Below are 27,171 nucleotides of genomic sequence, written 5' to 3'. Positions count from 1 at the left end.
AACCCAGCATTTTCAGAAATCATTTAAATTTAATAATTTAAAAGCTGGTTTGGTGCTCAAGAAACATTTCTTAATTTTGACCTTGAACTTTTGAATGGTAGTGTATAGGAAACATATTATTCTATTCTAAATGTTTTAATACATTCCAAACATTCCAATTATTCCAGATATATACATTTTTTTTTTCAAGAGTCACAGGGAGGACATTACAACAATTAAACAATAAGTGGTCTATTCCCAGCAATGATTAATCTTATATTTGACAAATGCAAGTATGGTTGTGCTTCTCAGACATGAAATATTTGAAAATGTGTGATATGTTCTACAACAATGCAATGAGTATTGCTCTGCAGTACGCACTGATTAGGAAAAGGTTGAGATGATAGAAAAGGCCCAGAGAAAGAGTGCAACGGATTAAAAACAGAACATAAGATGCAGCATTTAATTTTTCTTTGTGTATTTTATAATGTTGGAAAGTCATGCATTTTATAAGATAACAATATATACAAACATTTTAAATAGGAAGTCTATTAGTCTCCTTTCCCTATTTACATAGTGCATACATATATAAAAGGTTGCATTCAATTACATTCAAGAGTCCATTTGAGTGGCGTTTCAGGAATATGATGTGAAATGAAGGTTGCTTTAGATTTAGTCTGAATAAACAACTCAAAATTATATGCGATATTTAAGGACCAAAGCAACATAGGTAGGTTTAAGTTCAAAATTGTACCTTAAATTCATATTATTTTAAACTTCTATCCCAAACTTATCTGAAATGTATTGCGAGTTAGTGCATCAGATGAACATTGTGAAGCAAAAGCAGCTGTATACAAAGCCTGCCAAACTGATAAGCCAAACTGATAAAAAAACATCCAAATGTCCTCAGCATTCATAAAGATGGAAGAAAAGAAACATAGTGTCCTTATGAGGATGATGGTGTTCTCTCTACATCCCCAGGGAGACTCTGAAGTAAAGACCTCTGGAACGTCTCCTCGGAAAATTCTGGAACAAGGAACTCCAGTAGAAGGTCAAAGATACAGTAAACCAAGTGCCTGCACATCCCCATACAGAAGAAATACAAGTTTTAATTGTTAATAGGCATTTATTTCCAACCTATTGAGGTTATATAGTTCATATACGCAACAGATTCTTAACAATTTAGGTCACTGAGGATTATCTGTTGTTGTTGTTGTTAAAACTCTGATATTGTGAATTTAGATTATAATACCTGTTGATACTCGGGTCCTGTAGTGATTCCAGCACATGCTCCCACACTAGCCTGAATTTCTCAGAGCCAAGCATGTCTGTAATTAACTCTGTAATTCACACAAAATACATAAACAACAATTTTGTATGTCTGTATGTACTGCTTGCAATGAAAATTTGTGCTCCTCCAATTTGAGTTCCACATTAATATGGAAACACGAACCATGCTTCAAAGCTTTTAGACGAACAGTAGATACAATGTGATTACCTTCTAAATTGGAATGAAGACAATCCAGCTCATTAATTCTGAATGTGTTTTAATGTTGTGGTATGAACTGACCTGGGAACAGCTGCATAAGGCAGTGCAAGCATTGGAGTCTGGTCTTCTCTCTCTGCTCTGGGCTTCTCTCTGGCCGTGGCACCACAGGCAGCTCACCCCCGGGCCACACTGCATCCTGGAGAACCCGCAGGTAGATCACCCAGCATGGGGCGCTGGTCAGGTGTCCTATGCCTACATCTAGCCACCTAAGAAGGCAATGGAGAATGGGCCTTAGGTTTCTAAGGTGTTTTCAATGTTATATTTTTATGGTTTATATACAGTATGAATTATATATATGAAATGGTCCAACTCACTCAACCATAAATGACACGTATGGACCGGTTCTTTTTAGTGAATCAAAAACATACAGCAAGACCAGTGTAGCCCAAAACACCAATGACTCTTATGAGCTGGTTCTTTTAATGAATAGTTCAAAAAGAGGGGTTATTGGTTTGAATCAGTCTGACATACTACGGTGTGTAATTTGATCTTAACACCTTTAAACTTATTATTTATTATTCTCAGGTTAGGTAAAGTAAGTCGAGTCTGGCCTAAATTATAAGCATTTTAAATTACTTACAATTTGGTCAGAAGACTCCTCTGTGGTACGTTCTTGTTCAAAGCCTTAAAACACTATAAATCAAGCCAAGGTAGGCAGCTTTTGTAATCAATTAAATTTCTTTTAATTGGATACTTTTCTTTTTATAATAAACAAAAATAAAACTTGAATCATTAAGGTATAAAATACAGTAATCACTCTTGAGTCAAAGGTGTAGTCAGCTCTGGGCTTCCAATCTTCAGCTTGGGGTTTCTTGTCCTCAGCTCTGAGCTTCTAGGCGTCAGGGGTACTGACGTATCAGTATCCGAAGAGGCAATCAACTCATCAGTCTTTTATACTCGTGTTGTTTATCGCAGACGTTGGGTTATCTTCTTGATTGATGTGCGTTGTAACTTTCCCAAAGTTTCCAGATCTTTCTCAAGGCCTCGCAGGTGCAAGCTGTCTGGCTTTTGTGTCCTTGAACTCCAGTAAACTCAGACAAGATGGCTGATTCTAGGAGTAGAACCACAGTTCTCTGTGTCCTTGAGCAAACACATAGAACCGCACACACTTCTGTGTGCTAGCAGTCCAATTCTGCTCCTCCTTCTCCTGGACAGGCACACACACATATCTAACAATAATTGTACATCTCTGGCCATACAGTATAATGCATTTCTTAGAAACAAACAAATATAAATAACAATAATATTGTAAGCAATACTTAATATTTAATACATTGGCCAAATGTGTAGCAACAGACATCCAAAATCTTAACAAGGAGGCTGGGTAATTGCATTTTCTTGATATAATACAACAGTATAATTAGCAGCATTAGCAGAGAAAGAAGTTCGTTCATATGTCAGCAAAACTGACAATATAGCTGAAATACGCCTGAAATACGAGAGCTTATGAATCACCTTCTAATCAGGAAATCTTTATCGATACCCAGTCCTAGTGTGTCCATGAAAAAAAAAAAAAAAATTATTTAAAAATCTCAGTTATGTAATGGCATATGTTGTTCAAGTCAAAGTCTTTACAAAGACTTCAGCACCTTCACTCCTCCTGTCTGAAATTGTGATAAATGTGTCTTGAATGTCAACTGCACTGGAACTATTCAATGTCACTCAAGCTGGGCCCTGTCGTCACCTCTATCTTTATCTCACTGTTACTTTCTTTGAAATCTCAAGGCTAATATTATGCACACCAATCCTTACCACAACAAATCTCTTACCACTGAAGATCACTCTAGGATCAGGCAAAGGAAACACAATAAACTCCACAAGTGCATGAGAGGAGCTCAAAAGTGGTGGGTCAGGAGGGGCCAGTGTTCTGTTAACAGCTGGCTGAACATATCTGTTTATTTTTCCATTTCTCTGCCGTGCGGTGCACATGTTCTCTGAGCTCTTCGCATGTCACCTGTGTGATTGACAGTGGGGAGCTAAACCGGTCTCCAGGGTCGCGTGCCTCCTTTCTAGAAATAGCAGCCAGCATGTGTTTACTCTAGAAGACTACACACTGAGACAGACAAACCCACAAAAACATACTGTAGGAAATTGCTTGAATTTGATTGATACACAATCCTCGAAAAACATTTTTGTGAAGACTACCACACAAACACTCGGTGCCTCAAACAAACACACACTTGTGCATGCATACAAACAGACTAAACAAACAGTCATGCTGCACAGTCGAGATAGGATATAATCAATGTCAAGACCTCCAAAAACCCTCGAGTCAAATATGAGGAAACCATGCTTCGTATGGAAGCCCATTTGCTACAGTACATCTTAGTCTCATTCCATTACCATAAAGCTTATAGGGTAAGCTATAAAAATGAGGATAGCCATGAACAAGAGACTACTGTGAAGTAAACTTTTTTCGCTTTAGCTATATTGAACTAATGACATGGAACTTGCAGTCATATGATTCAGCAGCTGGTTTGACTATGTGGACTTAGAGTTCATTCAGTGAAACAACAAATCAGTCACAATGCAGACCGCATACAGAAATTAAGCGGTTAAATTTGAACACATTTACAATCCAGAACACCCCTCAACTCAATTGCAAATTATAACAGCATTTTTTACTTTTTTTTTTTCTGCTGTCCACCTTATTAATTTGAATTATTGCAAAATATGACACTTCATCATAAATACAAAGCTAAAAATGCTCAAAATAAAAACAAAAAAATGTTTCCAAATAATGGTTTTGTAAATATGTGCCTGAATGCATAAAGAAGCAAATTTACTTCAAATGGGACTTTATTTCCCAGTGGTAGAAAAATACCATTTTATATTATTTTTTTCCAAAAGAAGTCAGCAGAGACACCCAATTCTTGTTCTATTATGATGTTTTAACTAGTCCGCATGCACTGTAAAAATCAAGTAATTTAGAGGTAAATAAAAATAAATAAAACATCTCCAAAACAAATTGTATTAAAAAAGAAAAAAATATTAGCAAAATTAAATAAGATTTCTGGACAAACAAAAAAACAAAAAAAAACAAAAAGAAGTTTAATTTTAAGGCTTCGGGTCATTTTGACCTGCGAGGGAAGTATTTGTTACAGGGTTTGGAGGAGCCGAGTATTACAGGAAAAATTTCTATCCTGAATGTAAATATGATTCATAAACTACGCAACCATTACAGAAAGCTGTTTAAAAGTTGAATGAACTTGTGGGCGCACAAAGTTTCTTCCAATACCTCACTGACACTGTTTCTGCATTGTATCACGTTGAAGAACAAATTTTGAGATGTGACATAACCTCTTTCAGACATCTAACAGCTCCAAATGATGATTGTCCAAGTATTATTTCACAATGTAAAAGTACTGTACTTCCACACATGCTGCAAAATATGACATTTTGCATTACTTTCTCTCGTTCCCATATGCGTTCTTTATCTAAAACCTCCTCTCGGTTAAAAAGAAACGCTTTATTGATTTTGATTCTCGTGAAACGGTCTTCTGCCAAGACATAAAAGAAAATATGGTGAGGCATTAGATCACACAAAAACCATCAAAGTGTTGGGTTATACAACAATATGTTCTAGCACAAGTATAAATAGAAAAATTATGAAATCTGCCAACTTGATACAGGTTTTAATCTATCAATCTCTGTGTGCATTTGTGTCTGTGAGAGAGCATATAAGAAATGGACAGGGAGAGAAATGGAAAAGGGGGGAAAACACAGGTTCAAAAGGGAAGCTCTGTCCCAACCAATTGCTTCAAAACCATTGCTCACACACCAGTTGTGGTAAACAGAAGCTCAGAATGTTTGCTTGATGTGTGCGAGAACCAATGAGGTTCACTCTCGTGTGTTACGCATAAAACTGTTCTGAGACATGAAGGTTGAGGATCCAAACGCAGTATTTATTGAAAGGATAATCCACAATCAAAATTCAAAAACAGGCAAAGGTCAAAACACAAGCAAACATATACCAGGGCAGGAACACAGGGTAAATCCAGGAAACAGGGTCAAAACCAGGAAACAGGTAATGGAGCACTCAGAAATGCAGTATTGACACGTACAAAACTTTACAAGGAATGAATGAGAAAACCAGAGGTAACCATACTGCCTAATAATGAGCTAATGAGCAACAGCTGAATGAAATGAGTGCTGATGAGTCAGGGTAGAGAATTATGGGAAATGTAGTTTGTGAGGGAATGACAATAGTCTGATGTGGAGTCCTTTTGGCAACAAAGGAAATAGTAGTAAATTAGAAGTCTAGGTACTTATACCTAGGACATCAAACCACTTAGGTTAAAGGTGTTCCCAAACACATTCCTGGTGCCTCCCCAGCACTGCACATTTTGCATGTCTCCTTTGTCTGACACACCCATTTCAGGTCTTGGAGTCTTGACTAATGAGCTGGTGATCTGAATCAGGTGTGTTTGATTAAGGAGACATGGAAAACATGCAGTGTTGGGGTGGCTCCAGGAATGTGTTTGGGAACCTCTGACTTATGTTAAAGGGGACCTATTATGTCCCTATTATGTATCTGGTGTTCCCAGATTGTGTCTGTGAAGTTTCTGCTCAAAATACCCCACGGATCATTTATTACAGAATGTCCATTTTGCCCCTATTTGGGTGTGAGCAAAAACAGATTTTCATGCGTTACTGTACCTTTAAATGCAAATGAGCTGCTGCTCACTGCCTCTTTCCAGAAGAAGGCAGAGCTTTTACAGCTTGTGCTTCGGATACTCCAACAAACAAAACACAACAACAAAACTGGAGAATCTCACGCAGCCAAAATCTCAGAAATTGTCAGTAGCAGTGTTCAGGTTCGAAGGAAGAAGTTTTAGAACTTTTAGAATGTAACAGGACGTTTCTTAATGGTTAGTTGATGAATTTATGTAGTAATCTGTGGAGTTAACTTTATTCAAATTATCGATTATCATGTTCCATCATGATCATCTATAAATTGTTGTGCAGGTGCTCATGTGAGATACCTACAAAGTCAGAGAAAATATTCTGCATGGAGATAAAACAGTATCATTTTGTCTAATTACGGTTAATATTTAATAAATGATCTCCAGCCACATATGCCGTATAGCATGCTAACAAGCACATTCCGAAATACAATTTAGAAACGTTCACAAAGTATGTGATACTTGCTTTGGATATGAAGTTTGAGCACAAACAGTTGGTATCAACCAATCTTACAGAATCAACTTATGTGCAAACCTAGCATTGAACTGACACTCGTTTGTGAAGCAGTCCAGTGTAATAAGATTTGGAAAAAAAACATATAAAACTTTACCTAATTTCTTCGGCACATTTCCTTCATAAATTAAATTCATACAGTGTCCTCTTATACACCCACTGGAGACTCTGCATCCAAAAACAGAACATTTGAAATGTTTATGTGGCGCACACATTATAGCAATAGGATATAAACATGGCGGACTATGTATGGCTCACTCAGGGCAAGGTAATAGGTCAAATCGTCACCAGTCATGGGCAGGGCTTGCCCCTACTGTGACGTCACAATAAGGGGAAATCTGGAACAGTGTATTTTCAGAGACTGCTTCTGATTTATGGGGATTATAAAAAAAGGAGTGGGTGGATTTTTACACACTGTGGACACACATCAGTGTTTAAACACCACGTAAAAGTGAATTTTCCATAATAGGTCCCCTTTTATGGGATCAGATTCCTGCCAATAGTATTGCGGTCACGGATCAAAAAATAATAAGCCTGAATCAAAAATTTAAAAACACATGTAAAAAATATATAACACAAACTTAAAAAAGAATAATGCAAAATGACTGGAATGGCAAAGAACGTGGTCACGGATCAAAATATAATAAATGTAAATCTAAAAATCAAAAGCACATTTTTAAAAATAACAAGCATGAATCAAAACTTTAAACATTAAAAATGATTTTGCACAAATCTTAAAATTGTGTTTGTGTTCTTAAAAGTTGTTTTCCTTTTATTACTCTTTTCTTTCTGCTCTCTTATTTTCTGCTCATATTTTACTCTTTTGTGCGCTTGTGCTGTTTTTCTCTTTGCTCTTCTTTCTACTTTTTGCTCTTGCGTTTCCAAATGTTGCAGTTCGAGTTTCATGTAAATTAGGCCAGACTTAAGCGCCACCATTGGTCCACTAGTTCTAGATTGACAGCTCCTCCACTAGCCAATCAATCGAAGAGAGGGAGATTACATCACTTCAATGCGACTCATGGCTACTGATGCTCACACTCATACAGGAGAAGATAACAGTTTAATCTGAAACTTTACAAGGACTTTCAATCTGTAAAGTTATCTGAACTATGGATAAATAATTCCTCTTCTTGAGATACTCTTTTTATTGTGCAGAGTATGTCTACTTATGATTGTTAATCTTTATGTTCATAGGCTAAAATATGGTATTTGGTGTTAAAATATTACTTGGCTTATGGTGCTAATATGCTAAGGCTACTGTAGCTAATATACTTCTTAATTGTTGTTAAACAATTATAGGTAAATTATTTCTAAGACTGAATATATCATCTCTGCATTGACTACGATAGTGTTACAGAGAAGATAGTTACAGAAACCAGTTGGATTTGATATGCAGTGATTTATTTACACATTTATTGTGTTTATTTACATAACTACATAATTGCACAATACTATAAGATTAATGTTTTAAATAAAAATAAATAAAAACAAAATTATAGATCAGGCATAGGCAACATCAGTTCTGGATTGCCGCTGTCCTGCAGAGTTTAGCTCCAACCCTGATAAAATAAAATAAAAAAACTCACCTGTCTATATTATTAATCATCCTAAAGACACATTAGCATTAGCATTCAAACTTCTTGTTCAAATCAGGAATTCATTAATGAAACACTGTTGTGTTGCTCAGAGAGGTGCGAAGCTGTTCTGCTGTGAATTTGAGACTCCTTTCATCAAAATAGTGCAAAAACACTCAAAATTTACATATAGCTATATTGATTTATACTACAGCTCAATAAACATTTGTCATCGCTCTAATATTGGGGAAAACACTTGCTGATGTGAAGGCTATTGCTTAACTTTATAATTTTATAATATCAGTGTTAAAATGTGATCAAATTTATAAACCAACACCCTTGTCAATGGCATACTGTAGGCTACATGGAAGACAAAATCTATAAATCTGTTTACAGGAAAACAATAGATGACAAAATATGCACAGTTTACAATTACGAGCAACATACACTCTAAAATATGCTGGGTTAAAAACAACCCAAGTTGGGTTGAAAATGGACAAACCCAGCGATTGGGTTGTTTTAACCCAACTGTTGGGTTAAATGTTTGCCCAACCTGCTGGGTAGTTTTACTTAACTCAACTATTGTTTAAAAATTACAGTATTGCTTACTTAAAATGAACCCAAAATATCTTGAAAATTAACATTTATTAATATGTTTAATAAATGAACATTTTAATTTCATTTTAGATTCATTTTAAGTCATCCATATAGTCATTTTCAAACAATAGTTGGGTTAAATAAAACTACCCAGCAGGTTGGGCAAACATTTAACCCAACAGTTGGGTTGTTTTTAACCCAGCATTTTTTAGAGTGTACAATGATCTAAACCAGTGGTTCCCAAACTTTTCAGAGTACCCCACCTGGGACATTTACCATCCTTCTGCGTACCCCCTAGACTGGGTAAACCCAGCCTGATCTGCCGGCGATTTGATTTCGTCCGGCAACTCAGTCTGGAAACCCGTACATTCATTTCTACTGCTTCTATTACACTTTTGCGGGAACCAATCACAGACTGGCTTATCCACCTTGCTTGCTATTGGTGGGTATAAAACAACGACGATAGAGAAACGATGGCAAGCACGACTGTCAGTCCAATTCCTTTCAACCTCTCGACGATGCTGAATGACTTCTTTAGTTTAGCAAACAAATCGCTCGAGTGGGTGTAAATACCACTCACTTTCATGTTTTTTTTGCAGTTTTCGCGTCATTCTGCAAAGTACGTCACCCGGATCGTTGATCTGATTGGTTGAAAGACTATTCAATTGCGTGAATAATGCTCATTGATCACGCCTCTTGTGCAGTAGAAAATACATGGCAGACTCCCCAGACCAATGTTCAATATTAAATTGAGCTTGGTCTTGGTCTCTTCCACTTACATTGTAAATTTTCCATTAAGGGACAATATTTACCCCCTAAATTGACTTTCTAGTGCAGTTTGTAATCTTTATGAATATTTGTACAACATTAATAATGTTTTAAATTGAAAAAAAATTTTCAATAGAGAAATATGCAATGCTAAAAACGTGGAAAGTGGAAACGCTTATTTTTTGATCCGTGACCGCAATACTATTGGCGGGAATCTGATCCCATACCTTTTAAGACACAGACCTTAGTGGTGTGTGTTGCCCCCCTGTGGTAAAAACTGGAGCAATGTGCTGATGGTCAGCTGCATCATGAGTGCAAACGAATTTCCTTGTTTCTGCCCTTTTGAAACATGTCTCCTGACACTAAGAAAAAGAGAAAAATGTACAACAATAAGGCTAAGGAGCATCTAGTTTTTTTTTAGAGTAGGTTTTGAGTTTCATGAATTTATACTATTTGCAGAATGATCAGCATCACACCACATGATGATCTTCATTTACTTGAGTATCTGTGGCTCTACTGGGAGCTGCTCATTTGACCTGGGATTTTACAGTTACTGTGTAAGTGAGTTCATGCAGTAAGTCATCTAGATCTGTTCAATATTATTTCCAGCAAATCTGGAAAGTGTCTGCTTAGAAAGTTCAGCCAACAGTGGTCTAATACTATTAAGTGAAGAAATGCTGCCATAATGAAGAACAAGATTTAAAAAAAAAACAAAAAACAAAACTAGTTTACAGAGTGGCCTCAATTCCAGTTTCACACAAGCTCTCTGGAACCACCAAATACAGTTAGACAACTATATCTACGACTTATACTACTGGACATGCACACAATGTAGTTCTCAAAATTAGGTGTAATTAACTGACATAATGCAACATGAAAACTGAACATCAGAACAGGCGATTTCCACACACACAGACCATAAGGACACAAATGTTTCCAGCCAAGATGCTCTTGTGGTGACATGAGGTCTGCTGCAGAAATATACAACTCACTGTGGTGTTTATGCCACCACATTAATGGGCGTCTCCAAATCCAGCAACTGGACGAAACAGGATCTAGTCAGACTGAAATCAAAAAGGCCAATGCATCCTAACCCAGTGACTTCATAGTAATGTACACAGCAAGAACATTCCTGGGCCACGTTTGGTTTTCATTTCCAGTGGGACATTTTATTCTCGGACATCAGCACCCTGCTGACAAAAGACAAGCATTTTGTTTTCTGGTGTGCATTACATACTGGTATTTATGTTTGTGAGTGCAAAAGCGTGGCATGGGTGGGCATTTTTTTGCAGGCTGGGAAACTAGCGCATTGTATTCTCCACAATGTGGAATTTCAGCTGAAAGTACAAGTTTTATCCTTTTGTGGTGGTGAACTGGCTGAAACTTAAGGCTGGCAATCATAAGGTTGCTGGTTCATATGGAAGCCCATTTCCACTTCAGAGTAAAAAAAAATAAATAATTTTGAAAAAGTTGATAATAAGATGAAAAAAAAAAAAGATATAAAATCTCATTGGGAGATATAAAGCCATAACTGCAAGATATAAAATCACACATGTGAGATTTTTTTTTAAATATCAAGTTTTTATTTTACATCACGTGGCTGGCCGGGTACATGTGCGTCGCTTACCTGGGGAACACATGGCACCAGGATGTACTATGGGAAGAAGGCAAGCCTGCAGAGGCAGTGTGAAGCTTTGGGCAATGTTCTGCTGGGAAACTTTGGGTCCTGTCATCCATGTGGATGTTACTTTGACACGTACCACCTACCTAAGCAATGTTGCAGACCATGTAAACCCTTTTATGGAAACAGTATTCCCTGGTGGCTGTGGCCTCTTTCAGCAGGAAAGATGGTTCAGGAATTGTTTGAGGAGCACAACAACAAATTTGAGGTGTTGACTTGGCCTCCAAATTCCCCAGATCTCAAACCAGTCGAGCATCTGTGGGATGTGCTGAACAAACAAGTCTGATCCATGGAGGCCCCACCTCGCAACTTACAGGACTTAAAGGATCTGCTGCTAACATCTTGGTGCCAGATACCACAGCACACCTTCAGGGGTCTAGTGGAGTCCATGCCTCGACGGGTCAGGGCTGTTTTGGCAGCAAAAGTGGGACCAACACAATATTAGGAAGGTGTCATAATGTTATGCCTGATCGGTGCACATCTAAGTGAAACGTACTACTGGGGGGAAAAAAAGTAGGATGGGGACATGGTGAAGAAATGTGAGCTTGCTGACAATTGTAAGAAAGGAGCGGCGTTTAAGCAGACTAAATTACATACATCACCAGAAAGAAGTTTCACATTTTAACAGAAGGCCAAGTATGAAAATGCATCGATGAATCGTCCACAATTAAACCACTAAAATGCATTTAGAAAATAGGGTGAATATTTATTTTATGCCAACTTTAAGCAAGTAATCTTCACTTTTCAAATAATCATGTGTGCGTGCCTGTAATATTCTATCACCCTAGTCAATGTAGAGGCTAGTGGCGACTCTGATCAGGTTTTATTGTGTATCACTGCTCTTCTACAATAAATTTTCAAAGCATGAAGAGCGTGTGCACACCACACACATTGAGCACACAGAGAAGGAAGTAAATGGACCAAGACCATTACATAATAACCCTGTTTGTAGATGTTCCAACACCAGTGATGCCAATACATGCTCTAAACCACAGAGAGCCATAAGTTTCCAGACTCCTCTCCATCTAAGGACCACAGAATCTCCCCAATTCTGGAACAGCTAACAGAAAGCTTTCATGATTATCCTGTGGCAAGTTTATCCACTTGAACAAATAGCTGTTGAGGGACCAATGATTTAGTGTGAAACCAGACAGATAAGACACACTCGCTAACAGTTTGAAAACAGTTGGCCAAATTAAACAAACACATTACTGGCAAATGGTGAAACTGGTCTTCTCACATGATATATGTGAAGCCAAACAGACTGCCCTGAAGCGCTTGTGAGCTGGCCTGAAATGTGGATATATAAAACAGTTGTGGCTATTTCACAAGGCCAAGATGCTAACATAAAGACCAGACCAAAAAAGTCCTCTCTCTCTCTCTCTCTTAGTTTCTACCCTTTATCTAATCCCAGTCAAAATCCCTCACAGTAAAGCTCCTAAAATGACTGTTAAGAAGAGGACAAGCCTTACCATATGTCTGGCCAACCCTGTCTTGGCTTTCAAGGAGACAGGATGGAGAGAGAAGGTCAGTGAGGCTTGAATATTTGTTGCCTGTTTCCATATTATTAGACATTTCCGGAACTCCAGGTCCCAACGACATGCTGTGCTGAAGTTTGTACTTGACAGTCAAATGTTTACCAGATGGAGGAGTCAGGAGTGATTGAAGACACAAGGGCCTTGCACGTCCTTTAGCAAAAGCTCTAAGATAGGACACCAGGTATATTTTATAACTAATAAATTTAGACATTTTACACTTCGTGGAAAGAACTTAATATAAATTCAAATGAAAGCCGCTTATTGACAATAATTTTATATGGGGGCTAAAACAAAATGTACCCTGAAGCTCTGAGGAACTGTGCACATTCAGCAACAAATGTAACAGTCCAGGAAAATTATTTGAGTTCTTTTAATAAATAGTTCAAAAAGAAGAGCTACTGGTTTAAGTCTGATTAATCCTTCACTTAAAGGTGCCGAAGAACACGTTTTTAAAAGATGTAATATAAGTCTAAGGTGTCCCCTGAGTGTGTCTGTGAAGTTTCAGCTCAAAATACCCCATAGTTTTTTTATTATTAATTTTTTTTAACTGCTTATTTTGGGGCATCATTATAAATGAGCCGATTCAGGGTGTGCGGCCCCTTTAATTCTCGTGCTCCACGCCCCAAGAGCTTGCGCTTGCCTTAAACAACATAAAAAAAGTTCACACAGCTAATAAAACCCTCAAAATTGATCTTTACAAAGTGTTCGTCATGCTAATCGCATAAGTACAGTATTTATTTGGATGTTTACATTTGATTCTGAATGAGTTTGAGGCTATGCTCCGTGGCTAAAGCTAACATTACACACTGTTGGACAGATTTATAAAGAATGAAGTTGTGTTTATGAATTATACAGACTGCAAGTGTTTAAAAACGAAAATAACAACAGTCTTGTCTCCGTGAATACAGTAATAAACGATGGTAACTTTAACCACACTTAACAGTACATTAGCAACCTGCTAATGAAACATTTAGAAAGACAATTTACAAATATCACTAAAAATATAATGATATCATGGATCATGTCAGTTATTATCGCTCCATCTGCCATTTTTCGCTATTGTTCTTGCTTGCTTACCTAGTCTGATGATTCAGCTGTGCACAGATCCAGACGTTTTGCCCTTGTGTAATGCTTGAACATGAGCTGGCATATGCAAATATTGGGGTCGTACATATTAATGATCCCGACTGTCATGTAACGTAACAGTGGGTGTTATGTTGAGATTTCTTTGGAGGTCTTTTAAACAAATGAGATTTATATAAGAAGGAGGAAACAATGGAGTTTGAGACTCACTGTATGTCATTTCCATGTACTGAACTCTTGTTATTCAACTATGCCGAGATAAATTCAATTTTTGAATCTAGGGCACCTTTAAGTGAATTGAACAGAGCTGTTACTGAATCAGCATCTGACTCACATAAGTGCAAGTGACGTGTACGTATCGAAATGTAGCATGAATTAATATTCCTATGTATATATGCACAGAAAAACAGAATTCAGGACACTGCATACATTTATATGAAATGAAGCACAGTTTGAACATGCACAGGTTGCATCATAATCCTAAAGAAACCTGGAGATCTTGATAGAACCTGGGCAATCTGGGCAAATAAACTGAACTCTGCATCAACACTTCATACATATAAATCCAGCATCTAAACTAACCCAAATCCAGCACCAGAACATTCTGTGCACCTCTTTTACAGAAATATTCCTTTAAAACTGCAGTAATCCTAATTATACTTAGAATCATTTATTGTACTGACCCCAAACCACATGAACTCCTCAACTTGGTTGGAAAAAACTTGCCGGAGTAATTGTACATGGAATAGTTAACACGATGTCATGTGTAAAAAAATAGCTTTAGATTCAGCTGACATAAGATGCTGATTTTAGCCACACTAATTAACACCTGTCCTGTTCTGGTGATGTCATACAGACAAGGGCAGCATCAACTGTCACATCATTTAACAGACATAAGTCCCATCCTAATATAACCTTCCAGAAAAACAAGTTTGGCTTATGTGTATCGCGTTTTAATGAGGGCGAGGCCAAAATCCTAACTTTATCCCAAACCTAAATACGGCAATGCAAGAAACACATGCTCAAAGTGACCAGACAAGGCCTTCTGCGTTCCGAAGGAGAATTGCAGACACATGGCCTACTTGTCTAATGAATCACTGAAATCTGATCAAATTTAGTTTACAAATGCAAACCAAGAAATGGTTAGCTAATCTGGATCTTAAATGAATGTTATAATGTTTTCTGCTTCTGTTTAAGTTTATTACATTTACATTTATGAATTTGGCAGACACTTTTATTTAAAGTCACCTATATTGCATTCAAGGGCAGTGGAGCCCCTGCCTGTGCACAGAGGACACAAACTGCATTCCCTGACGTCACCCGCATTTCAGTATGAATTCTGTAGCACTGTTTTTAAATTATTATCAGTAATCATGCATATTATAATTTTTTTTTTTAAACTGTGAGTGACATTTCATGTTTGCCATGTTTGTCCTTTTTGAAATTTAAAAAGAAAGTAATAACGTTTCATAACAGTCTCTCATGTAACGATGAAGTCAGTCTACTAGTGCAGGGGTGGGCAACTCTGGCCCCCAAGATCCACTTTCCTGCAAAGCTCCAACCCTAAAAAAGGTCTTAAGGTCTTCCAAGAAAGCTACAGGCAGGTGAGTTTGATCAGGATTGGAGCTAAACTTTGTAGGAAAAGTGGATCTCGAGGGCCAGATTTGTCCAGCCCTGAACTAGTCTGTCTGCCCATTATGAAAAGTAGTGATTAGATTAGCATTTAGCGAACTGCAGCGAGCTGAATGAACAAAGAGGCCATTTACACAGAAAGTTTTTTTTTTTTTTTTGCTTTTAAAAATGTGAGATGCAGTGCAACTGAATGGAAAATCAAGCAAGGTCCAGAGATGCATCTTTAAAAGTTGAACTGCTTGATATGCCATTTTTGAAAACTCTGCACTCAAACACAAGACGCTGAAAAAGCAGTGAAATGCAAAGCATTGGTCAAAGACATCCGTCTAGTACACGTGTATGCATGTCAGTCGGCAAGTTTCAACAAAATTGGTAAAATGTTTGCTTCTGGCTACAGTATTTACTTTAATAAATATATTACAATATAACAGAGTGCATTTACATGCACACTCTTGCATTGATTATGCATAATAGCCCTTTACAAACTATGTAAAGTCATGCAAATACCTTAAACTCTTCTTTTATCAAATAAAGGTCTTCAACTGAAGCAAAGCACAATAAGCAGACAAAGAATTTTCCAATTACCATTATTCCTTCACTTGCACTCACTAGCACTGGTGTGTCTTTTGCGCATTTTGATTCTGTTAACATTTTCCAAACCAGAGTAAAAACCCAATCTAATGTAAATGTGGTTTTCATACATTGTTAGTTTTTGATAATTAACTAATTTTTTTATAGTTATCATCAACGTTTTGTTGTAAATGACATTCAGTAACGCCTTATGCTTTTATACTTGTTAATACGATAAACAACCTTTCTCTGGCTACTCAGAGAGAAACAAACAAAACATTTTGAGCCATTGTAGCTAAAGTTCTTGTGGAAAATAAAGGCCTGCAGAAAGCACTGATGGAGGATATTTCACTGTGCGTGCAACAAATATTAGCGCTGGCATGAGGAGTGATGTACTCTGGGGAAGTGACGGCACATGCTGTAAAAATGCTGTAATCCTCATGTGGAAGACATGAGCTCACAGGAAGTGTGAACACACCCTCATGCATTGTTATGATTCTTCCTTTTGGAGTAAAACAGGCCATCAAGTTCAACAGATGATCAGATAATGCAGATTCCCAGCTGGCAGTGTTACACTCTCAGGCGATTTACTCGTCTATTCTCGCTGGGCCACTGAGTGCAAAAGGTTTTAAAGTCACCTCCCATTTATCAAACATATCATAGAACCATTTGTGTACTTTGTTAAGCATGTGTAGACCAGATAATAATCTGTTACCCTGCTGAGATTGTTGCCTTATCTACAACAAATAACGATCATTAAACTAAAGGACTCATTAATCTTGGGACCATAAGGTAAACCAGACACAGTGGCCTGTGAGGTCTTTTCACAATGTGCTGTTTTTCGCCATCACTTCTTTAACTGCTTATGACAGCTTACATATGTCTGGCCCACACAAATGACGCAAGGCTCTTGAACCAGATGCAATCCTGTTGAATAGCTCACCGGCCAGTCATCAGCCAGCCCTGCTGCATCCAATCACCTTCCTGCGCTTCGCCCCGCTATTACTTCTAATTGGGTGGAGCGCAGCACATGCACGAGAAGCACTGCTTTCTGTGCTTCTAAGAATTTTTTTCCAATTAAAGTCTGATGGGAACGCACATGAATGAATGGACAACCATTAATGATCAACCTTGCCCAAGAAAAGTTCATTTTTGAATATAATTAAATGCTTTGCATGATTTCAAACATACTTTGACCCTGCTGTTCTTGAATGTTTTTTGTTTCTCATAAATCAGTTCAGTAAGGGTCTTCTGAAAAAGATTTCAGCTTGAAAAGGAATTTTATAGAATATGATATGACGGTGACCACATTGTTGCTTAAAAACAGACTCGTCTACAAAGCCAGCATGATGAAATGGTTTATAACCAATGATTTTGCTTTGGGTCAATAACAAACTCTAATGTGCTTTAATGAACAAATGCACATATTACTCGAAGGTAACATTGAACATCATGGCCAGCAAAGTGATTACTGGATAATTAGTGGTTTGATAACTGTGTGTACATACACACAGGGTAGATTATAAAAGATACACCATGAAAATGACCATTAAAATTCCCTCAGTTACTCAAACTAAAATAAGAGTCGTCAAACCTGCACTCACCTTTCAATAAAAGTGCCAAAGAGCAGTCTAATGGTCTTCTGGATGTTTTCTGTACAGAGCCAGCTCCACTGGTCCTTCATCAGCAAACACAAGATATTCAGAGCGATATCTGCCAGGGCAGTGTCTGCATCATCACAAACACACGAGTTTAAAAAAAAATAAAAATCTAAATTTCACAGTGTAAAGGTAGGGTTAGATTTTAATTTCAGATAAATGCTTTAATCTCACATAAAATAAATAAAGCTACAACTAGTTCTCAATCAGTATGTAATTCATCAACATTATACTGCCCTCTTCTGTTTGATCGGGTGTACAACATTCCTCGTGCTTATTTTTAAATTGAAGTTAATTTTCCACCTTATCCTACACAATTCTAATGACCATTTGAGAATAAAATAGAAAAAGAAATTTTAAGCTCTGCTTTTAAAGTTGATTTACCTGCTCCTCTTCCTCTCTTTTCTACAGATCTCTGCTCTCTCATGTGTCTTCCTCCTGCAAAATGACTCCTGACACCACCATCCACCAGCTTTTCCTGTTCCTCCACAAACCCCTCTAGATCTGACAGCGAGAAACCTTGAAGAACCTACAGAAAGAGATAAACACATAACAACCACTCGCCGCTGAACATTGATGGCTCCTCCATGGAGATTGTCAAGAAGACCAAATTCCTTGGTGTCCACCTGGCGGAGAACCTCACCTGGTCTCTCAACACCAGCTTCATAGGGAAGAAAGCCCAGCAGCATCTCTACTTTCTATGAAGAAAGCCCATCTCCCACCCCCCGTCCCGACCACATTTTACAGAGGGACTGGTGAGAGCATTCTGAGCAGCTGCATCACAGTCTGGTTCAGGAATTGCACCATCTCAGATCGCAAGACCCTGCAGCGGATAGTGAGGACAGCTGAGAAGATCATTGAAATCTCTCTTTCCTCCATCACAGACACCACACACTGTATCCACAAAGCTATCTGTATTGCAAATGACCCCACACACACCTCAGACCAACTCTTCACTCTCCTACCATCTGGCAGAAGGTACAGAAGCATTCAGGCCCTCATGGTCAGATTGACTGACAGTTTCTTCCCCCAAGCCATCAGACTCTTCAACTCCATGTGACTGGCCAGACAACTACACTCACACACATACATCTACATTAACTTAATCAATCTCTAAACAAACTCGCAACCTACACTACTGTACCTTGTCTCTGATTACTGTGCCCTGTTTTATGTAAAGTTTGTACTTATGGTCTCATGCTAGTTGCTCAGATATGCACACATGCACTTTATGTAGTCTTGTGTATTCTCCGTATACAGTGAAGGAAAAAAGTATTCAACACATCAACATTTTTTTAATTAAACAATTCCCATGCAGCAATTCACGTGAACGTTTGACCAGACATTGGTATTAACTCAAGAAATCTACACAGATTAAAAAAAATCCTAATATTAAAATCCATAAAAAGTTATGTGCAATAAAGTAAAATGACACAGGAACAAAGGATTGAACACACTAACTGAAATTGTATTTAATATTTGGTGGAAAAGCCATTGTTTGCAATGACAGCTTCAAGAAACTTAAACAAATTAATTGCTCTCAGTGCTCAGGTGGGATTTTGCTCCATTCTTCAGCCTTTCATTTTGATTATTCCAGGGGCCCTCTTGTGAATCTTGATCTTCAGTTCCTTCCAAAAATGCTCTATTGGGTTTTCAAGTCTGGTGACTGACAGGGCCATTCCAACAACTTTATTTTCTTCCTCTGGAACCAATTAAGAGTCTGCAGTATGTTTTGGATTGTTGTCCTGCTGGAAGTTCCAGCCATGTCTCATCATCCTGGTGGATAGCTATAGATTTCTCTCAAGAATTTCCCAGTACATGGCTCCATTCATCTTCCCTTCAATAATATGGATTCTGCCAGTACCATTAGAACAGAAACAGGCCTATACCATGATGCTTCCACCTCAAAACTTCATTGTTGGTATGGTATTTGTAGGGTCATAGGCAGAGCCATTTCTCCTCCAAACATGGAGTGTAGCATTATTGCCAAAAAGATTTTGTGCAGACTACATAATGGAGCCTTCCGGGGTGAGCAGTGCGTTTCCTTTTGTTTTCTCTGTGATATGTACCTGCTGCCTCCAAGTCTTTCAGGAGCTCTTTCTGAGTGGTCCTTGGCTCTTGGTCTACTCTTCTGACTAACCTTCTGACTCCCTCAGAAATCTTGCAAGGAGTTCCTGTGAGTAGCCGGTTGATAGTGGAGTGATGGTCCTTCCACTTGTGAATAATGGCCTCAATGATGCTTAAAGGAACATTTAGGAGTTGTGAAATCCGTCTGTAACCAGCGTTGTTGTTATGTAGCACTCCAATCTTGTTGCAAAGGTTTTGGGAGAGCTGTTTGCCTCTGCCCATCATGAGATGGTTGTATTCTTTCATTCAGAGGCAAGTGAGCCTTTTTCTAACCTATCAACATTCACTAACCCAGCAGATTTTAATTTGCACAGGTAGGAGGTTCAAGTGAAGTCAGTTGCTGCCTTGCCTTGCCTTGGCATTCCACTTTATTAAATAGTATTATTAAATATTTATTAAATGTTTTATGGATTGCAATATTATGATTTCTTTATCTGTGTGGATTTCTTGAGTTAATACCAATGTCTGGTCAAAATGTCATGCGAGTGTGTGATCATCAGTCAATAGTGCATGATGTATGATTAGTGTTTTCCTCTGAAACCATTTACAAAGTCGGCAGGTGAATGATGTCAGCTTTAAAAAGTTGTGTAGTGTATCCCAGACTTAAGGGGTACTGAGCCTTACTGATGGGGCTGTGGTGGTACTGTACATAAGACAAAAAAGGTTGAAAAACATTGCAATCACCAATATTTTATATGTGTTTATGTGAAGTTTGCATGGACAGACATGAACTACTTTTTATGTGGCATTCTATATGATATGAAGGACTCACTGAGCAGCGTTCACTGAAAGAGTACGTCACTTTAGGCTGCAGGCTTGGGACATTAAGAGTAGGAGCTATTTTACTGGAGAATCTCAGACGAGGCCTGAAACATGAAAGGACAGTTTGTGGAATTAAAAACAAGAGAAATATTAAATTTTCATGTTTGACATGTTATCTAAGTCTCCTATATTCTCACTTTCTTTGTGGGTCTCCTTCCTCTGTGGGGCTTTGAGGCTCTGGGCGTGGAAACGCCGTCTTCAGAGTGTCAACTATGTTCTCAACCATCTGTTTATATGGAAAACATATTGTACAAAACAAAATCAGACAGAAATGTCACATTAAAAGTTAAACATTAATAGGAATCAAAGTATTTCTTGTTTCAGGACAGAGTGACCTTGTCTATGCGTGAACTCGATGGCTTCTTCTGGAAAGCTGCTGTGGCATCAGTGTTGAGGGCAAGGAACTCCTGCATCTCCTCACTGTTAGCTGCCTCTGGGATGCTGCACAGTTTCTGCAGGAGTAGAAAAGTGTGTGAGGGAGACCAAGTCCAGGGTTTTGTGTACAAGTCACATTTCATCTGCCTGAGACATTTTATTAGTGAAGGGAAATCTCTTACCCTGAGGAATAATTCCAGTTGGCTTCTCCTGGCTTCCACTTTGTCTGTGTCTAGGTTGCTGAAGGGAAGGTCTGGGAAGAGTTTCTTTGGACCTTTGACATCTTAAATGTGAGAAAATATTTAATATTGATCAAAGTCGAGAATGTATCAAATTGCCAACATGACATCTTTAGTTAGGAATATTTATAGTTATAGTTACATCTCAGTAAAGCATAAATGGATATCAAGATTTTCAAGTTTAAAAGGCTTGAATCTTCAGGGTACTATTCAGTGACAAGCTAAAAGTAAAATTTTTGTACAGTTTCTACCAATGTACACTGAGGTTCAAAGGTTTGAGGTTGGTAAGATTTTTTGAAGGTTAGTTTTTGAAGGAATTCTCTTGTGTTCACCAAGGGTACATTTATATGATCAGAAATACAGCAAAAACAGTCATATTGTGAAATATGATCACAATTTAAAATAACTTTTCTATTTAAATATATTTTTATTGTAATTTATTTCGGTGATGGCAAAGCTGATTATTGCTCAAAAAAACAAAACAATGAATCAATGTTGAATACAGTTGTGCTGCATAATATTTGTGGAAGCTGATTCATTTTTTGCAGGACACTTTAATGAATACAAAGTTCAAAATAAGAGCATTTGAAATAGATTTTTTGTAACAATGTAAAGGTCTTCAATGTCACTTTTGATCAATGTAATGCATCCTTGCTAAATAAAAGTATAAATTTCTTTCAAAAAAGAAAAATCTTAACCCAAACTTTTGAACAGTATAGTAATATTATGTCCAGGACTATAAAGTCTAATATAATATATGTATTTATGTTTAATTTTAATATGTGTATAACATATATTTAAAATATCTTACTTTTGATCAATTTCTTGAGATCTGGCCTTTCCTCCAAACGAGTCTGCAGATTGAGGAACTCAGTGTAGCGCCTGTTCACCATATGATACATGACAGGCTGATCAGAGCAATCAGAATCTGAAGCAGTTTCAAACTACAAACACAAAACACAATGAATCAAAACTTAATTAGTAAAACGGGTAAAGCAGCATAAAAACTTTGTTTTTCATGAAATACATTATTTCAAATGATTCCAAACCAAATTTAAAATAAATAAATAAATAAATAAAATAAATCTGTATTTGACATGAATGTATGAGAAGCATGTATGAGAATCTCACCTTTACAGTGTAAAGAGTATAAGGATGAGTGCTGTTGCTTCTTTGCTCTTTGGCTGTGATGGTCCCAATGATTTGTAAGTTCTGAATAGTTATCGGTCCCTCTAGATTGCCCAAGTTTTCAAAAACTAATGAGTCCAGGCCAAGGCTTCTGGGAATGGAGTTTGATGTGTTAGTCAGTGGTCGGACCGGAGATTCTTCCACCGTACTCTCCAGTGGTGAAGGAGGCTCTGAAATGATAATGTTTTGTCCGAAACACTTCCCCAAAAGACCCAACGTGTCTTCCTCCAGACAAACCAGCCCACAAAAGTCTGAAGGAGAGATGCAGTCACAGAAGTCCTCAGTATCTGTGTCTGTTCTTTTCAAAGACTCACTAGATATCTGCCTCTCATCCGAAGAGGGTGATTCCAGGTCAAAGTCTGTATGTCTATAGAGGCGGCTAGTGCGGTATGGAGATCTAAGAAGTTCAGCTGTATTTTGGGCAATTCTTTCTGGAAAAAGTATGCTAGAACTTCTCCTCGCTTGTACATTTTCATCAGAGGACCACTGACTGTGGAAACTTGTTTCAGAGGAATCATGGAGGGGGGCTGTGGATACAGACCAAGCAGTCTGCATGCTGGAGGATTCAGAACAGTCTAAAGTAATTGGGGAGTTATTGTCCCAGAAGCTGTATTGGGATTCGTCCAGGTCTGCTGGAGGTGTTTGCTGTGGACTCGTTTCTTCTTTATTAGTGGACTGAGTGAGCACATCTACAATGGTCTGGTTTAACCAATCTGGACTGGATATTCTTGCCACGAGGGGCAAAAGAACATTGCATGTTATGAGCTCTCCCACCATGTAGCAGCCTGTTCGTGTTTCCAGGTGAGATTTGGGAATAAGGACGTGCATGAGGAGATCTACCAGGGCTCTGGAGTAGCAGAGCTGGTTAGCTGGGCCCGTCAGGGCAGGGTGAGGCAAATCCGCTATACTGTACAACCTCCATAGTTTTTGTGAGTTTGAAAGCGATTGGTCGGACTCTTCTTGCAGGGTTCGTTGGAGTTCCCTGGCTTGGGTGAAGCTCTGCAGATGGCATCCGCAAAGCTCAAGAACCCTCTGGGCCAGCGCTCTCCGGTCCACCTGCTTCGCCCTCCTCTTCAGTTCAGCAGCTGCCTCCAGCATAGCGTCCCTCACCTCCCGTTCGAACTCATCCCCTCCCTTAGAAACAGAATTGCAGTACCAGGATGACACAAAGTCCCGCACAGCCTTGTCAACAGCACTTCGAATTTCCCAGTCCAGTCTTTGTTCACTGTCTGAGGCAGTGTGAACTTGAGGGGACTCACCCAGGGGCAGGAAGTGCTCCAAATGAAGGAGGCTGTTGGCATCCAAAGCGACACGAGATCCCAGCCATCCACCCAGCACTACCAACAGACTGGTGAAGATGCACAGCAGCCACACATTCACCAGAAGATGGAACAGAACTAACCATGTAATCAGAACTACAACACCAAGAATGCTCTTCTGCCCCAGTAACTCAGAGAGACTCCATGGATTTGGATTGGCAACACCAGGCATTTTGTCACAAGTCAGAGCTCTTTAACTGGAAAGGGATAGACAGACTGTCAAAGAAATCAATTAAAATAATTAAATAAAAAATAATATTAGCAAATAAACTGATACAAAACAAAATATAAAAAAGTAACATCTCAAAACGAAGGGCAGGCAAGATTGTTCTTTATCAGACAAACATTTATAGGGAAAATACTCATGACCTGTCTTCTTAAAAAAAAAAAAAAAGTGCCTTGTTTTGCCTTTAACTACATTATAACCAGTTAAAGCAGATAAACTCACCACATTAATAATAACATTTGAAAACACAATGAATCAATAATTAGTAAAAGGGGTAAAGCAGCATAAAACATTGTTTTCCCATGAAATACATTATTCCAAATGATTCCAAACCAAATTTAAAATAAATAAATAAATAAATCTGTATTTAACGTGACATGCTTTGAGCATGTATGAGAATCTCACCTTTACAGTGTAAAGAATATAAGGATGAGTGCTGTTGCATTTGAAGAAAACTTACTGTGTCAGAGAGGCTGATCATTAAACTATATCCGTGACCACATTGCTCTTCGTCAGGTAGATGTGCCCAAAAGCAGCATATTAGTTGGTATTGGTCAGTATAACAATAGTATCATCAAAATGGTTTTTGCCTTTCATGTCGTTGCTATCGACGTTTGCAGTCGGTCTAATCTACTTCACTGTAATTAGATTAACATCTAGCAAGCTGTCCACCTCAGACTACACTTCAATCGGTAAAACCCAACTGAACAGCGCCCTCTTACTGCAGCAGCTGTGAAGTTCAACAACAAAAACCTTTCAGGCCGGATTTACCGGTATATTCCAGGGACAAAACTATCCTTTATTTACTCTACAGGTGATAAATGATCATTAAAAAAATAATTAAATAAATACATTTTAAAAAAAAAGAGGAATCCGTTTTGAACTGCCTAGCCTGAAAAAAAAAAAAACTTTAAATTAGATGTAGATTTAATGAAGATTCAGGTTATTTTTAATAAATAAATAATAATAATAAAAACCTTTAAAATGTTAAATATTTGTAAATATTTTAAATGATTTGGAATTTCACAGTCGGAAGCAGGTAAAATCATAACTGTAACAATTAATAGGATGTAAGATTATTAAAAATGTACAAATCCTTTATAAGAAATGTACAATATGATATTATTTAGCCTGGAGTACAGTTTAAAGATTTAGCCTAGTTTTAGGATTTAAATATAATATTTTGGAGTACAGGTCTATCATATCTTCCTCAAAGGCAGATTTTGTTTGTTTGTTTAGTCTATTTGTTTTTTCAAAAACCAAAAAAAGTGTAAAATCCTTATTATTTAGGTGGCACCACAGAAAAAAAATGGGCTAAATAAATTAATATTAAACAGATAAATAAAAAATAATTAAGCATCATGAAGTAGGCAAGGTAATATTCAGAATGGAGGCTAAATTAGCATATTGCAATGTCAATTCACCAAAAATAACTTAAATAAGAACGTGTCACAGCTGACATAGCCTAATGAAACAATGAAACTTTAATGATAAATGAAACTTTTATTTCTGTCGGCTTAAATATGATTACAGAGGGTTAGAAGAAAAACTCATATGGATATACAACCTAAAAGACAGATCCAGATCTGAAGTTAGCCTTGCCATTTTAGATTCTTTCTTTGATCTTTCTGCTTTTGCACACGTGTTTTCCCTGAAAAGGGCAGATTTGTTTCATGCACTCCCAGCACAGCTGAACATCATGGTCTTCATCAGCACTGCCCTTATGACAAAGATCGCAGCCTTCGTTTTTCAGTTTACTCCGAACCAGTCGTCGAAGCTCCCTGCGTTTATCGTCATCCACACAGCACGCCACGTCAATCACCGTGATGCGACTGGGGTCCCACACACAGTCCTCTTCGCGTCCAGACTTGATGGTGGAGATCTTGCTGTTTGGCGGAACCCACGCGCAGTCGTACCCGTTGCTGTGCCACGATATCTGGAGAGGATGATTGTCACAGTCTATTTTCTTAACTTTTCCAACACGCACCCGCAGTTTGAAAACGACTTTGTCTTTTTTGTCAGTATTGAGCGGGTAACACTTAGCTTTATCAATGTTACGACTGACATAAACCCCGGGGCCCAGCATTCCTTTTGTGGAGGGTACAAATCCATTAGTAATGATAGCCACGGCGTTTGTCAAATGTGCGCCGTGAAACATTGTGTATACTCGGCCTGACTTCGGTTCCTGGTTCTCGGACAGAGACCTGCTGCGGTCTTTAACAGCTTTCCAGCCACAGAAAGACACCTCTCTCTCCATTCTAAGATTGAACACGTAGATTGAATTAGTATTTGCACCCACTAAAACAGCTTTTTATATTTAAAATCCACGGAAATCAACGTTAAAGGGGAAAATATGCTCACCTTCAAGATCATTTGTGGTATAGCCTACCCGATAACTTTTTACTTTCGATTCCTACTTTCGTTTACTTGGAAAATAAAAAAAATATCGCGAGATTCTAAAAGCTTTAGTCATCGTCGATCTCACAAAACAATGTGTTAAAACATTAATAATGTAAAAAAAAAACAATAATAAAAAAAAAAAACAAAAAAAAAAACATTCCCATGACAGCTTTCTATTTTTGCCTATAGCCTAATATATTATATAAAGTAGCCTAAATCGTGTTTACAGGTATAGTCCCAGTAGTATTTGCCTTTGATGCACTGTAAAAAAAAAATAAAAATCATTGATCACTTTGTTTCCATAGGCCTAACATATAATAGCCTATTTGTTTCCAACCAATAACTTGCCAAAAGTTTTGTCAATTAGTTGTCACTAAGCATCTCGTAAAACTTTGATTTTGCTTTAAAAGTTAAGTTAAGAAAGTTAGTTTTAAAAACTTATATTCTTTAAAGTTTAGTGGGGGTTGATTTTTATTATTTTTTTTTTTCCATTAATTGGTTTTAAATACAGTCCTTAGCCTGTCACACACCTAATCTCCTCTAAAAAAATGAAAGGTTTTGACGCAGGGCCTCTTTGTAAGAAAAAAAAATATATATATATAATATACACGTTTATATATATTCTATTGTCTCCATCTTCTGTGTTA

The 27,171-nt window shown here is 37.7% G+C and overlaps 2 protein-coding genes across 2 annotated transcripts; both read right to left on the bottom strand.

The window, feature by feature from the left end:
• Window positions 1–456: 456 nt before the first annotated feature.
• On the bottom strand, window positions 457–24,070 carry snx19a (sorting nexin 19a). Its single transcript, XM_067406286.1, has 11 exons — window positions 22,523–24,070; window positions 22,203–22,335; window positions 21,335–21,435; window positions 21,113–21,229; window positions 20,915–21,003; window positions 20,728–20,821; window positions 18,213–18,357; window positions 17,775–17,898; window positions 1,550–1,734; window positions 1,232–1,319; window positions 457–1,055 (listed from the first exon to the last, which is right to left on the bottom strand). The coding sequence occupies exons 1-11, from the start codon at window positions 24,068–24,070 to the stop codon at window positions 926–928; spliced, it is 2,754 nt and encodes a 917-aa protein (XP_067262387.1). The 3' UTR covers window positions 457–925.
• Window positions 24,071–25,639: 1,569 nt separating this feature from the next.
• On the bottom strand, window positions 25,640–26,540 carry gig2o (grass carp reovirus (GCRV)-induced gene 2o). The gene is made up of 2 exons (XM_067406287.1): window positions 26,486–26,540; window positions 25,640–26,382 (listed from the first exon to the last, which is right to left on the bottom strand). The coding sequence occupies exon 2, from the start codon at window positions 26,379–26,381 to the stop codon at window positions 25,731–25,733; it is 651 nt and encodes a 216-aa protein (XP_067262388.1). The 5' UTR covers window position 26,382; window positions 26,486–26,540; the 3' UTR covers window positions 25,640–25,730.
• Window positions 26,541–27,171: the final 631 nt, after the last annotated feature.

The sequence above is a fragment of the Chanodichthys erythropterus genome, chromosome 13 (genome assembly GCF_024489055.1).
Source record: "Chanodichthys erythropterus isolate Z2021 chromosome 13, ASM2448905v1, whole genome shotgun sequence".
NCBI classification, from domain to species: Eukaryota; Metazoa; Chordata; class Actinopteri; order Cypriniformes; family Xenocyprididae; genus Chanodichthys; species Chanodichthys erythropterus.
This window is presented reverse-complemented; position numbering and strand designations above follow the sequence as displayed.

Excerpts from the sequence above, each read along its gene's own strand:
- gig2o (XM_067406287.1), bottom strand. The coding sequence starts at position 26,381 with ATGGAGAGAGAGGTGTCTTTCTGTGGCTGGAAAGCTGTTAAAGACCGC.
- snx19a (XM_067406286.1), bottom strand. The coding sequence starts at position 24,070 with ATGCCTGGTGTTGCCAATCCAAATCCATGGAGTCTCTCTGAGTTACTG. Across the intron at positions 22,336-22,522 it reads ATACTCTTTACACTGTAAAG|TTTGAAACTGCTTCAGATTC; the intron begins GTGAGATTCTCA and ends TTGTGTTTGTAG. Across the intron at positions 20,822-20,914 it reads GAAGGAGACCCACAAAGAAA|GCCTCGTCTGAGATTCTCCA; the intron begins GTGAGAATATAG and ends TTCATGTTTCAG.